This window comes from Neolamprologus multifasciatus, chromosome 14, assembly GCF_963576455.1.
Source record: "Neolamprologus multifasciatus chromosome 14, fNeoMul1.2, whole genome shotgun sequence".
NCBI lineage: Eukaryota > Metazoa > Chordata > Actinopteri > Cichliformes > Cichlidae > Neolamprologus > Neolamprologus multifasciatus.
Genome location: NC_140452.1, coordinates 10,744,195 through 10,761,808, shown reverse-complemented (window position 1 = coordinate 10,761,808; position 17,614 = coordinate 10,744,195). Strand labels below are relative to the sequence as shown.

General features: G+C 39.5%; 1 protein-coding gene across 2 annotated transcripts in view; it reads right to left on the bottom strand.

Annotated features, from left to right (window-relative positions):
- Positions 1-17,614, bottom strand: part of nectin3a (nectin cell adhesion molecule 3a) — a 31,973-nt gene that overhangs the window by 8,751 nt on the left and 5,608 nt on the right. The window contains exon 2 of one of the 2 annotated variants that reach the window (XM_085130444.1): positions 1,819-2,166. In XM_085130444.1, coding sequence (XP_084986570.1) covers positions 1,819-2,166 — 348 coding nt within the window. Of the gene's footprint in view, positions 1-1,818; positions 2,170-17,614 lie in introns of both variants that reach the window. The other variant, XM_085130443.1, reaches the window with a different exon arrangement.

The following is a 17,614-nucleotide window of genomic DNA, read 5'->3' as shown; positions in this document are numbered from 1 at the left end:
ACTGATACTATTCATAGCAAGTTTTGCATCAAAATTGTGTGAGGGTTGAAATTAACCCGACGTCTGTTGCACCTGTTGATCATTATGAAGTTTGTCGTGACTTTGGTGCATTATTCATGGGCTTGAAAGTATCATTGATTTACTTTAGTCCACTTGAAAGGAACGAAAACGCAGTCGTCTATCTTCGCATAAACCTCAGAATATAAACAGGAATCAAAACTGGGAATCTTAAGTTAACTTACAAACTGAAGCTGAAACTAAAACAACTTTGATTTACACTGGAAAACCAATATTATGTACACAATCGTATGCTGGATTAACCATGACGTTTTCTCCAGAAACCTTTGTTTTATTCAGAAATTCTTGTTTGCTGTGGTTGTTGTTCACATTGGACTTGTTACAGTGGGGCTGCATGATCAAAAGAGTGGTGGAGGAAACTGTAAAAGTCACCTCTAAACAAAGCAGAGATGAGGAAGGCACTCCTCTCTGAACCTGCTGACTTTTGGTGTTGTAATCGTGACGTGCACTCTCACAGAAAAATACTCTGTGGGATAATCTGCATTCCACTTGACATGTATCATACTGCAAAGAATATACACCACACCCTAATTACATCTGAAATGTAAAGCAGGACTAAGGATGTGCTTTTGTGTTTGAGTGTGGATATATGCATCCATATAAGACCCACCCACCCCCCAAAAAACAAAAACAAAATATGCAAGAAGGTTTTCAGAGAAGACAGAAAGCTGTAACTGAACCCTGTGAGGTTCTAGACACCATGGCTGTCACAGCAGCACTTAATGTACCGCTCATTAGACATCAGAGTCACCTTCAGTCTCTGGAGGATGATGAGAACCTGCTGCTGCCTACACTGCAATCTCCTCTCAGCAACGGCACCAATTTAGGGCTTGAAACATACGCTGACCACAGGGAAAGTTCAGTGTTTCTGCTCCTCTGGAAAGTGAGGCTACAGTGAGAAACTTCTATGTAAAGGAACATATGCTGCTTTCTATGTATGCTTTGTGTTTGGATAAAATAAGAACATAATAATGGGAAAACCCATTAAAATATAATACGGCTTTGTGTTGTTTATTTTATTTGGAAGCTCAGAAGGGATCCACAGGTAGTTTTCATTTTTAGTTTAGTGACCTGGCAAATAACCTTGCTTTGATTATCACTTAAGGACATAATGGACAAACGGTTAAAGGAGAGAAAACTATCAACAATCGTCACAGCCTTGAGGGAAAGAGGTGCAGACTAGTTGTAATCCAGCTTAGCAAAACGCAACTAAATGTCATGAGAGTCACCCTGTGTCACACCCTACAATTAAACTGTTGTTGCAAGCAACTAAGTTGCATTGAGCTGGGACACACTGAACTTGCTGCATTATATTTATGTGCTTGCTGAATGAGAAGGTTTCCGTTTTGTGTCTTGCATGTAGGGCCTAAGTGACTTTACAGAGGATGCCATGGAAACTCTGTGAAACATTTTGATATAATGTTGTGAATATAAAAACAGTTACATTGGCTTTTCTTTTAAAGTAACAGTGGGGGAGGGAGATAGGTGGGACCACACCAAAGCAGCCTTTATGCAGCTTCAGATTCCTGCAGGGATTTAAATGTACATGGCATGTGTCCAGGCTGTAATTTAAACGTTAGGTTGCTTCAGGGAGCCGTTGTTTCCTCCAGGGCAGACGCTGAGTGCTCACCTAGGCTTTGCTTAATAACAACAAACAATGACCTTCATTAAAAAGTGAGATTTAAGGACAATATGAAGAACCACTCAGTGAGGAAGTGAAGTGAGGAAGCAGTACTTTACCTAAAACATTAACACGGGTGGATGCTTGTGTATTGCCCAAAGGAAATGTAGCCACTTTGCAGGTGTAGGACCCGATATCCGTAAAGTCAACTCCTTCAAGGGTAATGGTGGCATCTCGTATTGAAGGGGAAACAAATGAGATACGTTTTTCATATTGTGAAGAATATGAGGTTCCAAACTCGGGATTAAATACCGCCAGGGTAATAGTGCCTGAAGGAAGACGACGCTCCCAGGAGCTCTGCGTGAAGCTGAGGCTGGGACCCACTTCTATTCGGCAGCCCAGTGTGATGTTCTTTCCCAGCACTGCATTCACTTTTTCAGGAACAACTACTTGGTTACTGCTCACACCTGCTGAGAGACAAAAACAGAGATGGGATTCAGAAATACAAAAGACAGAGTTTCAGCTTATAATTAAAATGGGAAGAATGAATTTCTCATGAGAATGTCACTTCATTGGATTAAGAGATTTTTTTTTAATTCTCTGGTGTGTAGCAGTGGAAGAAAATTGTCTGGGAAGTCACATAGATTCAATTTGCGTCTCCTCATCCAGTTTTTCAGTTGTAACAACACTGATATAGATGTACTATCACCAGACGATATTAAATTTGAAAAACAGTAGCTGAGATGAGCTAATTCAGGAAGATTTTTTTCTGGAGGACTGTGTCAACTCTCGGAAACAGAACATCAGCATATACTCACAAGGCATGTGGTATCTAACTGCACTACAACACATTTTTTTCCCACTTATGTGAGATGTTGGACCAATTTTCTAATGTTAGCAATGTGCACCAAACATAATGGAGCAATATATCAGAACATTCTGAGTAGTTTTCCCAAGGTTACACTAACAGCCTGTGGTTGAAAAGCAGAACAAATATCTTCTGGGTTCTGGGTTGCTCTTAACAAGCAACACACTCTCACCACAGGACACTCAGCCTGTCCCTTTTGCTAATTATCAGAGCACCTTTTAAACAAGCAAGAAAACAATTTACTGGAAGGAGATGAAACAAAGCAAGCCAGCGGATGGCTTCATTGCTTATTTTTATGAGGCCCTTAATTTGAATTAAGGCCCACCACAGTTTTTTTTAATGCAACCCGTAAACTTGGCTTTGAACATTAATGACCATCTGAATACTGTAGACAGAAAAACTAATACAGTACCACAGCAAAAAGATACAGTTTGGTGAAATGAATGGTTGTGTCTTCACATTTCATATCTGTATGTGTCAAAGGATTAATCTTGAAAAAAAGATTTGACAACCTTTTAACACATATGAGAACCAATATCTATTAAAAGAGGCGTATGCTAGGATTAGCCTAGTTGTACATCACAAACCAATAGAATAACTGTAGGACACACTGACCATAAGTGTGTGACTACTGCCTTATGCTGATGATACCATTTTGTTTCTTACAAAATAATAGAAACAAACAAACTCTACAACAAAAAACTAACAATATACTATTTATAAGCTATATAAAAATAACCTAAACAAATAAGTTTTACAGAAGGAGCTTTCTCTGCATTTGTCTGGAATTGGTGTTAATAATAATATGTAGTTACTGCATCTGCAAGTGTGATAGAGTTCACCAGGCTCTAGCTAACGGTAATTTCAGAAATTGGTAGGCATGAGGCTCGTTGTGTGTCACAATGAGCCTCGTGCCCACCAACATTTTCTGTAATTTTCTGTAAACACGCCTTAATCAGAAAATGACATAATCAGCACTACTTAACACTCAGCTAAGTTTCATTTGCAGCTCAGCAGGCAAATGATAGGGGTCAATAGTTTGGCACATTGTATACAAGCGTTGTACTGATGGGTGCCCCACACATTGTGCATTGTGCATGGATGGATAATGATAATACAATGGGTGCATGCAAGAATCCTATGCTGCCCCAAAGAAGAACACATCAGCCTATGGAATACAGAGTACATGTGCCAACTAGAGCAGGGAGATATGGCCAAACATATTTATCACGATATACATTTGAAAATTTGCGATATCGATATAACTGACGATATAATTGACACTAGACAAAATGCTTTACAACTCCTCAACTTTATTAGTGCAAAAAACCCCCAAAACATCAATGTATTTGCACTTAAACAAGCAGCTGTTTTTTATGTGGATTAAAAGTTATATAAAAAATTAACAGTGCAAATGCAAATTCCTTGCTGACAGTTTAACCAAAAGGCATTTCCAGTGGAAATTGGCTGACATATCCTCAGCATAACCATGTAGAATATCCACAAAACTTAAAAAGAGGTTATACACACACAACACGGTAATATTATGTTGAAGCACAGTACGTATCACTCCGCGAGGCGCCTGCCTACAATAGCTGTAATGCTCTGACAATCCATCAAGCGGTGCGGGTTCGTAGCTTAGCAAAGTCGTACTGAAACATTTGACAGATTTTCGAGCGCCGTGTACCACATAAAATCGTTTCAAGGTCAGTAAACACAACCAGAATTCATACATAAGGCACACGGGATTATAAGGGGCACTGTCGATTTTCAGGAAAATCAAAGGATTGATTTTAAGTGTGCCGTGTTTTCCAAAGAACACGGTAATAACGACGGCCCGCTAGCATGCTCTACCAAAAATAGTGCTTTGTTGTGTATCTGACGGATGAAAGCTAAACCAGTTCCACACCACTGAAGTTGCCGCATTTTTACAAACCAATTCTGGTTTATCTGTTTCATTCAACAATCCACTTTCGCTCTTCTCATTCTGCGTCGCTGCCATGTGCGTATGTAAACAAAGGCACTGCGCATGCACGTTTTACCCATATTCTATCGCGATATTTCATTTTCTTATCGTTGCCCAACATTACACCGGTATTACCGTGAACGGTATGATATAGCCCAGCCCTAGTGCCAACCCTACTGTGTACAGAACTAAGAACCAAAACAAAGAAATCCTCTTTCTCCTTTTTGAATTGATCAAACCATGACACCAACAATCAGAACTGGATATTTGTATTGCCAAAGATTCTCATCCCTATCACTTTACAGATCACTGCTGACAGGCATATGGCTGTGTTTAAACAAAACAAACAAAAACATCTAGTTTGGTGGGAATGAATGCTGTATCTTGGAAAGGTAACCTGAAATAAATCTTAAATTGCAGGTTTCTGGCTAGTGCTCTAAATGGAAAAAAATCCTTCCTGGGTTTTTTTTTTCTAGAACAATCGCACCAATGAGTGATTGATTGACGCACGTTTACTCATTTTTCAGAGTCGTACAAAGACTTACAGCCCTGCTTCAGGTTGAAAAGCAGAATACATCCACCTTAAACTTTGTGAAAACGTTGCATACATAAAACATAAAAAGGTGATTTTATTCAAAATAATCAAATGGTATTTCTTGGGTTTCTTGACATGCTTGCAGAGTAAGTTATATTTGGGAGCCATAAAGTTCCACTTTGTCCGTTGTCTCGGATGTGTATGGAGTAAAGCTTATAAAAGTGGTCCACTGGCTGGTATTTTGAGTTGCTGGCATGAATGTGAGCGGTAAGCCACAGCAATGCTATCTTGGTTTCTGAGGAATACAGCCAATGAGGCTGAAGCTCCCCGTGCTCCATTACGTCCCCTGTAATTTCAGTGACTACACACATACACACACGGACAAACACACACTTTCTGTCTTCCAAAATAAGAAATAAGTGTGTGAACATGTGTGCGAGTCGGGCATATACTTTGAATGGCTGCTCAGTCTTAAATGTATGTTGCATTGTGTTGTGAAGGTTCATGCTGTACTGTCACATTTGGGCTTTCCTGAGTTTTTTTCTTCTTCCTCACACACATTTTCAAACCTTTCTGGTTGTGTGCAGACTGACCCAACACAGCTCTGCACTGCATCTAAACTTTTAACCTGAATTGTTTAGTCCAGGTGGCCTTATTTGCCATCTGCTTGAAAATGACATTTGGAAAAGTCACTCCGAGTCATTACTTCATTTCCCCACAAAAAAACAACAACAACTGAGTCCTATAATGTGCTTTCTAGTGCATTTGTTGCCCTGTGTTTGCATTATTTCTATAGGAGTCCACTGGATGCACTGGTGTGGGGGAGAATCAGGGTCAGAGCCACATTCTCCACTCCACAGTCATCTGAGCCATCACAACAGCTGTTTTCTTCTTTGTCACCTTACTAGTGCAACTCATTTGTTTGGCTTGACGAAAGACAAAAAGACAAACGCTTGACAGAGAGATCAAGACCTACAACGTATCTATGACAGAAACAAGAATGTAGATGGCAGGCTGATAAAACCCCCTCCTGCTGCACACTTACATACTTGGCATGCGTGACATTGTACTGATGTATGCAGACACGTGTCTCTAACCCAACTTCTCTTCAACATGCTCCACATTCTGCTGCTACCTGACACGACACCCCAACTGCTACTGTAGGTAGTTTGTCTGACTCGTGTCAGTTTTCAGGCCAGTCAAAGCACACAAAGAAACTAAACTCCATCTATGCCATGCTCTGTTTGTTTTGCAGTAGGCATTTGAAAATAAGAGGGAACGGGGTGGTGGTGGTGGCAGTGCGTGTGCGGGGGAGGTGTTTAAAGAGGACTCCACCCTTACCATTAGGGGAGGAGAGACAGATGGCCTCTGCATGGGATACCTACAGCCAGGAGGAGAGTGGGGAAACTTGGCACTGCTAGCTGCAACCATGAAAAACACAACCAATGCTCACAAACTAGAGCGCTGTAATAAATCGTCTAAAATACGGCAGGCAACTAAATGTAAGCAATGTGTTAAAAAACAGTGTTATACAGTTTAAATCAAGGAAATAGAATGCAGAGCTGAGGCACAGCTCAGATGTGTCACTAAGTTCATTATTGGTTATCCATCTAAAAAGTACGGCTTATGAAATAAACATACAAACAAAACTTATCATGCCGTCCAACTTAATATGTTGTCACTGTTTTTGACGCTTTATAATCCAGTTGGTTCAGTTTAAATGTGACACCTTAGCCTGCAGATCACAAAGAACACCCTGACCTGCAAAACCTAACTTGGCCAAAGAAAAACAGGCTGCACTTTTGCCCCCTTTTCTCTTCAGAAACCCGAGGAAAGAATGAACTCATGGGAAGAGTACGCTTGCTCTTTGAAGAAATGCCTCATATTTGTTTCTTTCCCTGCTGACATCACTAATTGCGACAAGCTGCTCGGAAGACGCGATGGTAAATCAAAACCTTCCTTTTTGCCTGGCAACACTCAAACAATCCAAGTCGGCCACTAGACGAGCCAAAATCTCCACCTATCAGAGACCCGACCCAGCTTCAGCCTTGACCTCCCCTGAGGAAGCAGTCTCGTGGCTTGAGATCCTCCCAATGAACCCTGCAGTCCGTTTCAGAGCAGTGTGAAACAAGAAGGATCCACAGCCAGCAACATTCATGAGCAGCAACAAAACAGACAATATGTCAGGTTCATATAGACAAACTCCATGCATAGATTATCATGTCAAACAGCACTCATGAGGAACTGATCTGAAGACCTCACAGGAGAAGAATGCAGTCATAGGATCTGTGCAAGAGGGAGTGTGGTTTAAGACTAAAAGCAAGAGGAAACTGAGTTGAGCAGAGAATGAATACAACACAAAGCAAGAAAATAGGGCAGCTATTCAGTAGAAGTTCAGCAGTGAAGACAGAAGAGTGAACAAACATCCTGATCTATGTCAGGTCATGAAAATGAATCTGAGCTGGATCATTTTAACTTTTGACATGAGCTGATACCGGGTTTCTCTAAGTTGACATCTCACACTTATGATACTGATAAAGTAATGTTAGGCTGGCCTCCCCATTGCTTATTTTTAAAAATACTTTTTTATTCCTTGGCTTACATCCTGGACTGAGAGCTTAGATATTTAGTCTGCTGTATTGTCTCATGTATTTTCGCAATCCTGTAAATATATTTACTCTTGTGTGCTGGCATGTATATGAGTGTATATCTTATTTTATTGTTCATGTCCAGCACTTTGGTCAATGTTGTCGTTTTAAATGTGCTTTGTTTATTGTATTTAACCTTTATTTATACAGGTAGTTTTATTAAAACCTAATGTTTCATTTACAACAGAGCCCTGTTTCAGACAAACATATTGCAATTACAACAATAAAAGAATCAATAACATGGCTAAAAATTGTCTAATGTTTACATAGTTTATAAACATAAAGGAACATGACAAAATTCAACAAGTTCACATAATTGATCAAACCTGCAGTTTTATATACAGTCCGAAGACTGCGCATAAAAGATGTTGCCATCTTAATTTTTATAAGACACAAGGCAATCTCAAGCTGAGCCTTTCCATCCTCACTTATGTGGTTTTTTGAAAGTGAACACAACTGGTAATGTGGAGATCTGACTGAAACAAAGTTACACAGTGGACCTTCTTTTATCCTCCTTTTTGACTCCAATGGAGATCATGAAATACAAAACTCAGTAAGCCTTGAAAGTCATCAGGAAAATATTTACTGAGGTCAGAGAGCAAGGAAGCTGAGTGCAGGTTTGTGCTGAGTTGCCTACTGTTGCTTGCTCCTAGCCATTTGTAACATTTTTAGCTAAATATAGGGATTTGGTCATTTTTGTGTTCTGTTTGTTGTGTTCTGCTTTTAATTAATATTTAACAAGCATCAAACTTTAAGGCATGTTTAGAACTACATATGAAACATGTCAATGGAAAACCCTCAGAATACCAGGTCTAAGAAAAAATCTTATCGAACTTATCGAACAAATCAATTTGGTTTATAAATGAGAACATGTCTGTGAAGCTGACTACACTCTAAAAACATCACAGTAGATATCTGAAGTTGTTCTGAACGAAGTGGGAAAAATGATCATTCTGAAGGTAAAGGTTATCCCTGTCATGCTCCTCTCCAGTTTGTTGGCCTACAGCTTGCTCCCTTTCCTGGTTCAGTGATTTTTAAGTGAGTGTAGGAGGTAGGTGGGTTGAAGGGCAGTGTTTCATTACTGTTTAATGAGTGCAGTAATTTATACTCCTTACAGACACTCTCTCCCTCTCATATAAGCCAACAGAACCATTGGCTTACTATTAAAACTTCCTTCTGATGATCAAGGTCACATTGTAAAAAATGTTCATTAACATTCATTTGATAATTTCATTTGCACACACTGCCAATATCACACAAAAAAGCAGGTCAGAATGTAATTCAGAAAATAATTATCCACTAATATCTAAGTGGACATGGGGATTTTTTTTGCAGACATTGTACCAGGTCTTCTATTTGAGAGACATCTATGACTTTAAACACCGCTAACATAATAAAGTGAACTGGCAGTGCAGAACCACTTAGTATTGTTAGCTTCTAAAGTAGTAGCAAGGAAAAATAAATCCTTAGACAATGCCTATATGCCAAACACAGGCCCCCACATCTTTTCTTCATTCTTGTGGCACCTATAACTCTTCCTTAATCAGTTAGAAACAGGATCGGCGCATTGGTGAATAGTATGCTTTTATTGTTAGAAATATTTGTGCAGTGTGAACCCCCCCCCCCTTCCTTCCGAGTATTATATCCTGTGAGGGTGTGAGTTTTTTTCAGGGGTCTAATTCATGACATAGACAAATACAGGCTGACAGGCCTTTAAAAAAGGGGCAGGTCAGGCCTCTTTCACATGTCACTGTCCTCTTAAAAACCTCTTTCTCTTTGCTCCCCCATAGCAATGCAGACTTGTGTGTCCTTCACATCTGAGTCACATTTGATTAAAGATCGGAGCTTAAAAGAAAAAAGATCAATAATGTAGGCATACAGAGTGTCATGACAGAAAGCAAACTCTCATCAGAGTCAACTATAGCTGTGCTGTAGGACCTGTGAAGGGCATTGTGTTGCTTGGTACATAGTGGAAGACAAACATTCCTACAGTGTCCTGTCCTACTGTGTGGGATTTGTTATTGTTTGCTGTGGGGGTTTGCGGTATTTTAGTATGTGCGTGCAAATTTGCTAGATGACCCAAAGATGGGTGGAAATGTTATTTTTCCATGCATGTGGAAAAGAACAGAGAAGGCTATTTACAAAAGTCACAGCTGATCTAGGAAGGCAAAAATGACATGTGGGTTAAATTAGAAAAATAAATGCTTTCCATTTAAACCAGTCTATGTTTTTTATACAACTTCAGTATATTTAACAAATCCTTTGTCAGTTAAAGACCTTCAAAATACAATGGCATGGGTCACAACTTTGCACTTTTTAATTTGTGTTATTTTCTTCCAATTTTTTGCCACCAAATCAATTTTCACCCAATCCATATGTCATAATCTGAAGTAAAATCTTGTTTTAGTTGACTGTGATTTTCTTTACAACCAACCAACAAGAAACCTGCCTCAATAGCATGGGATACAACATAGTTTCACTGCAAAACTACACCAATCTAATACCTATGATGCAGAGAAACATAAACATGTTTTATCTACTTTCAGATTAGATAAAATCTGTTAATTTAGTATAAATGATCTGATTCTGGGGGGATCAGATGGAATTTCTTCCCAGATTAAAATGGTTTTGCATGGGATGAGGCATAAAGAAGAAGACGAAGAAGAATATGCCTTTGTGCTGTGAGAATAAGCAACTTAATTTTGAAGGTCTCTTTTTCTAAAATAGAGAGGCAACGATTTGAGAATTTCTTAATTAGAGCTTAAGTGTATGAAATCCCTGACAAGTAGGTGCTAACATAGACCACTCTCACTATACAACACAGTGACGAAAATTACACTTAGGCTGCAGGTCAATAGATTAGAAACATAATTTGAAAAGAAATAATACCTTCTGGAATCTGGTAAATTTTTAGGGGAGTTGAGTAATTGGAGCCTTTCAGCTGAACATATGATTACATCTTTAGTCTTTAGACTTCAAGAAAGGGAAAAGGTGCATCCTGCTTGAGATCAAGTTGGAATGTATTTGGCCGATGACTTGACCAAAATGAGTTTGACACGTCCTGTATAAACATTTCACAGCAATCCATTGCTTTAGTAACTGTTGACTTGGCTGGGCAGACATTGCACCGGTGAAGTGTCTACAAAACAACAAGGTGTGCTTCATGCTTGGCTTAGTATCCGATTAACTAATCCCGGTAAATCATTCACAGCATTTGTTAAAATCCCAAACAGGCCAAGCAAGGACAGTATACTATGGCTACAAGGATAACCCTCCACTCCAGGCTCTGTGCTAATAAAAGAAGTTGGGTGAAAACAACAGCCTCCTAAACTATGTTAACCTTGCAATGACCTTAGAGGCACACTTTGTTTTTAGGTACCTGCTGTTGCCTCCACATTTACATGTCATTATTCCCTGAAAATTACTGTAATTTCCTGATGAAGAAATTAGGACAGAAATAGATCCCGCCCTTGTTGGATGGTGCTGAGGGCTTTACAGTGAAGAAAAAATGAGTTCTCTACTGATCACAGACTCCACTGCCTTTCGCTGAGTCTAAATGGGCTACTGTACTTTCATTAAGCCAATCAAACATAATGGAAACATACTTTCCCACAGCCCCCAGAGGGAATTACAATGTTTTGCTTTCAAATGATTCTCATGATTGTCTAATTCTGGATTTCTTGCATGATGCCAATTTCTGCGAACAACCAGTATTTACAATTATCATCTCCAAGGCCTATGAATGTCAAAAACAATGCTACTCAGTGGACATCATCTGTGTATATACAAAGAACAATAATGTGGCTGGATATGAGAAATACTCAATTATGCCATTTTATCTTCTAATCAGCTAAACACTTAACTTGAATGTTGATTACAAGCATATTTAAATACATGTGTGGTCATGCTAATAAACTTAAAATATTGATATGAAATTAATGAAAAGCAGAAGAAAGTGACTCTGAGTTGCTTGGACTACAAAAGTACTAGGTCAACTTCATACTTTTTTTACTTTACAATTAGTCATTGGTGAGCCACACCAAACCACAACCTTGACGATCAAGATTATGACCAATGGCTGAGGGTGTGTACTGCAGTCATATTTTCTGTTGCAAAAAGTTCCCCAAATAATAATTTCACATTATGATATTAATTTAAATATGAGTATAAAGCAAAATACTTCATGCTGCAAAGTCAGCAGGCTAGAGTTGGCAAAATATTGTACAGAAAAGAAAGGATTTTTAATTCCAGTCAAATGCCCAGTACTAATACATTATGCCTGGTGTTGTTTGGACTAGAGAAGCTGATATGATCCCCTCTGATGGGATCTGAGTTTTGAAAAACATGTCCACGAAAATCCTAATATATTTTAGTATATTGTATAACCATGCTGGATAATTTATCAGATTATAGCTCCAACTATTACAGAGTCAAGCACAACCTTTCTTCTTTCGGTGATTTGCATTTGTCCTAACTTAAAGCTGTGATTATGCTTGATGCATTGGCCATTGCTCGTGTAAACTTTAACCTCAGCAAAGCCCCATGACCACTGGTGCTTAAAGTGTACTGGCCTCAGTACGCTTTTTCATCCCCAGTTTTCTTACGAACATATCTTTTTTCAACTGCTGCAGCATGTTCATCTAAGTTTCTATGCTGACATGTAATTGAATTGCTGGTAAAGACCAATCTGTTCCAACTTGAGTGTGCCGGCTGTGTGTCAGACAAAAAACAGTGCTGCCGCCAGTATTTTTGATATCACTCTTGGCATGCGCCAAATTTCGCAAGGGCAACAAATGGGGCATAAACTAAGTGTGAAAGCCAAAACACAGCCACAGTTTACCTTAACTTGAGCAATGACGGAAAGAGTCTTTGATCAACAAGATCTATTCAGGGCAAAAGTTGTAAAAGGTTTCTGAGGATGAACCTGCAGCTGCCTTTGTTTGGTGTTCAGTGGCATGCAACCAAGGTAACAGATGGTTTTTGGCTTCAGCTCTTCACTGTCCCTGTGGCTACTGAGATGATCTCTCTTAAGGTGTACGAGTCCCGTGGCACAAGGACCTCTTGCTGTCCCTGCAAACACCCAGGTGGAGGCTATAGGTCCGAGCCTATAGCCTAGCATAGGCTAGCATAGACCAGCAGTTAACCGAAGTGTTAAACAAACCAGATTTCAATTACTGATTAAAGTAATCCCCTTTATGATTTCTACCACAATCAAACCGATAAATCGTACAAAATATTATCCAGACACCTGGAATAACTTAAAGACAGACTCAGATATCGCTCAGATAGGATTACACATGTGGGTTTTAATTAGTGCAATTAGTATATTATGATTTCTATGCACGTATAGAGCAATATTGGCTGTTTTACAAAAGGGGGAGGAAGTAAAGCAAACCAGCAAAATCCTGTCCTGTTTATATAAGTAGTAAGTAGTTTGGTCAGTGTGGCATTGCCCCAGCATTATCCTGCTAAGAGGAAGTTTGTTTTTCCGGCACACCCACTCACATACTCTCACCATTTTTCTGCAGCAGATTAAGGCGCTTCTCTTAATTCAAATGTGCCACCCACTTTGAACAGAGAGAACAAGGAGATAATATGTAGGTGTCTGGGTCACTCAGGTCTTTTGTTAAAACACAAAATGCAAAGCTGATTGAAGCTTGTATCCACAGGGACCTCAGAGAAACAGGCATAAGTACGTACTACACACTCTCCACATTCACCTGCATTTGTTAAATCAAAAGATATTCAAACTTTTAACAAATAGATTTAACAAATTTAGGTTACACAAGCTCACATGTACAAAACAAAGATTTCTGTTATTGCTTGCCTAACACATTTAGGATGTAGAGTATGTGCCTTGCTTTTTCAAAAATCTGATATTGTTCCACTCTTTTAAGACCTAAAAGGAACCGGTCTGTCCATTTGTTTTGTTGATTATTCTTTTCAAGGCAAAAACAACAACAACCATGAAGTTTCTCAGAGATTAGCACTGATTTATGACTCATCCCCTCGGTGACAGAGTAACTTAATGTGGGGGGAAAAAAGTGTACAGATATGGTCCACTTTCCTTCATCAATATTAAACAGTAATAAAACCTGCAGTCTGTTTGTTCTTCTTTGCTTCTGCTTTAATCAAGGTGGGGAAATGTATTCAGCTGAAAGGAAGAAGGGATCAGAAACTAAAACAGAAGCAGAGAGACTGAAGTATGGAGAAGAGGGCTGCATGGACATGGGTAGTGTAGCGGTGATTCTCAGGGGAACAGAACAATCTGTCTGAAAACCAGCAAGAGTACGGCTGTGCAGTATTGTGTTGAAGCATTTACTGCAACAAATCTGCATTCTGGACCATGCTCAGAAAGATAAATTAGCAAAGTGTGAATTAGGAGACAGGTTTTCCTTCCCTGGGTTTCAGTGTCTGAAAACCTGGACCACAGCAGATAAAACAGTAACTGTGAAATCCAAAAAGTGTCACGGCATTGATTTTCTTAAAGACAAACAGGCTGTTTCAGATAAATGTTAAATTCCGCAGTTGTTTAAACTCTACCCTTGGTAATGCAAGAAATAATTTAAGGCTGTCACTCATGAGAAAATATATTATTGTAAATAAAGCATGCAGTGAACATTTCCTTCTCACTTCTGGGTTTGGATCACAGTTCAACCGTAAACGGCAAGTGAACTGGTATTTATATATGACTTTTCTTTTTCCACATGGCTTTAAGTGCTTTTTACCCATCTCACACTCACACAGAGATGGATGCAACTGGGGCCATTTGAAGCTCAGTACCTTGCCCAAGCACACATGAGGACAGGAGGAACAAGGAACTGAACCTTTCAACCTCCAATTAGCCAAATATTTCTGTGCTTTCACTGCTTAATTCAGGTGTATGTCAATGATTATCCCCACAAAAAAGAAGCATACAATGAGAATTAGATCAAGGAGGGTAAATAAGGTCTTTGATAAAAGCCAGAATTGCAACTGACTGACGGAGGTGAAAACATCTTTCAATAAAATGTCTGTTTTCTTTCTCTGTGCATATCACATGTTTTATTACTAAATAAACATCATGCTAGAGAGCTTAGAGCACACATGGGTAAAACATGGCTGGTGCTAAAAGGAAAACTAAACAACCTCTAAAAATAAACAAAAGATGGAGTTTGAGGAGAGAGTTTGAGCCTATTCACATGAAAGGAGGTGTACTCATGACTTCTTAAATATGTAAAAAAAAAAAAAAAAATCCCACTTTACATCCATCCATCCATCCATTCGCTTCCGCTTATCCTTTTCAGGGTCGCGGGGGGCGCTGGAGCCTATCCCAGCTGTCATAGGGCGAGAGGCGGGGTACACCCTGGACAGGTCGCCAGTCTGTAGCAGGGCCCCACTTTACATACCTTTTTAAAAAATAAATAAATAACTGAGGTCTCAGTCACACTAGGGCTGTTCGATATAACGATATATATCGGATGACGATCTAAAAACGTCTATCGTTTCATTTTATGCTATTGTTTGTTTCGTGGTGTCGCTAAATAAACTGTTTACGGCAATATTTTTTCACCGTTTTGATGGTCACTGTAGTGGCTATATTAATTTCTTAAAGTTCTCTCTTTCTCTTATATTTAATATAACCACACTACAGACGGACAAGCGCCTGTTTTTATGCGTTGTCGTTAGCGACAACAACAGTAACACCATCGCGTGTCCGCTTGTTTATGTTCCACATAAACCTTTCACAATAAAGCTCAAGATCCTGTTGAGACTTTTCAAAATAAACTGAATCACGTGAATGAGCAGATTATTTACGGATGAGAAGTAAAAAAAGAGCCGCCAGGTGCTAAAAAATAAACCTTAGACTCAAACGTTAGAACAGGCTTTTCCCGCAGCACGCCGTGTAATAAATACTCACAAAGAAAACGGCGGCTGTTACAACTTATGTCTAAAAGTGTATCGTTTCATGCATCGGTTAAAACACTCGACTCCAGGTACATGACCCGCAGCTGGAAACACTTCCCGCAAGTCGAGCTGCCCGAGATTCACAGAATTTACAGAAAATGTTACATTTTTGTGATTTATATTGTTATCGGATGACAGAATTCTTATATCGGGATATGAGATTTTGGTCATATCGCACAGCCCCAAGTCACACGTTAATGATCCCCTTCCATCCTGGAGTGTCAGTAGTTTCTGGAGGTTGCTGGATCTTGTGCGATGAAATCAAGTACAAAGAGGGCACGTCACAAAAACCTCCTTGCAATCACGTTCATTACTAACAGGTTGCCACATTAGTCTGTATGAAAGATCTGCAAACACTCTCAAAACTGCTCTCCAACTAGTGGCAAAACTGTGTACGATGCAAACTGGGAATAAAGAACAGTTACTTAAAACAAATAAATAAAATTGTCTTAACGCTGTGGCCAACACGTTTTGTTAAACTTTCAAGTGCAGTATGTGTGTTAGAAGTCTTGACTGTAATTACCTACATAGGTAAAAATGTCACTTACTCAGGCACACAGTCAGAACACAACAGGAGATTATTTGATGTGGTTGAGCAGATAAGTAATATGAAGGTGCGCTTATTCTTATTCAATTTAATGCACCTTACTCACCATACTTTGTGGGCACGAGACCACGCTGCAGATAGCTTCCCCTCTACGACCAACACTGCCCAGTATTTGACTGGTGGGTGTTAATCTCCCACCTGGGTGGCAGGGGGTGTGTCAGTGCACACAACTGACTGCGTACTCATCCCACACTTGAAAAGAGTGAAACAAATGAGACCGAGCGGATGAAGCTCAGCCGCCACACCTGTTTCCCATAACCTCTGTGCTCCTCTCCTGGGGAACTGGATTGCTGACTGTGGACATACTGTATGTATAGCTTTTTAATATGGACTGTAAAGCAACAGTGTGCTCATGTGACCCTAACAGCCACACAATGTGATCTACTCTTTCTGTTTTTCTGGGAAAAACCCTGGACTCCTGAAAACAGCAGACAAAAAACACTGTTTAAAAAGTTTCCCTCTGTTCATTCACGGTAGGTAATTAACCATGGAAATATCTGGAAGACATTTATACAGCACCGTTTCCTATGACTCAGTAATTGAAACATTTGATTCCTGTCTATCCAAGATTTATTCAGTAGGCAAGACACACTAGTAAAAATAGTACTGCTAATATTAGCATTTTTTGTGTATTTTTCCTGTATTTTCCCCTTTCCTTCCAATTCTGAATGGCTAAGCACTCAGGCACTGCAGTCATAATGACTGGTAACTACTAAAGTTGGTACAGACATAAAACAACAAATACCCCCAGAAGTCAGTGATTGACAAAATGAGACAGCGGGGTTAAAAATGACTTTTAGATGGATTCTATATAGTCACCCCTCTTTTCTTTATATTTTATTTCACTAGCTGGGCCCACGTCCTCATTTTAGGTTCGACAGCATTTTAGTGGGTAAAGGTGAATGCTTGGACATGAATTGAGCTGCGGCTTGGGGATGGCCTCGAAGGCCTTGAGAACAAGGAGGGGGGAGGGTGGGGCACGTAAACGAGAATGAACAGTTTGCAGAACTGGGGGGAACCTATATAGATGACAACCGGAAGGAATGTGTTTGGAGGTGTGGTCCCGCTCCTGAAATTCCGATACATAATCTCCAATAGAACAATGGGAAATTGGGTTGTATACAGTATATAAGGCAAAAAATAGAGCTTTTACAATTCTAATAATTCTTGAAAGTCAATATTTGATAAGATCACCTTTATTCTTTAACACAGCCAAGCTCGCTCAGACTTTCTTGCATTACTTGCACATTTGTGTAAAATGTGCTTCATTGCAAAATGTGCAAAAGCACAGCAGTTCACCCCTTGAATTAGGTGCCTCCTTTTTGATCTTTGAAAGATTCATAT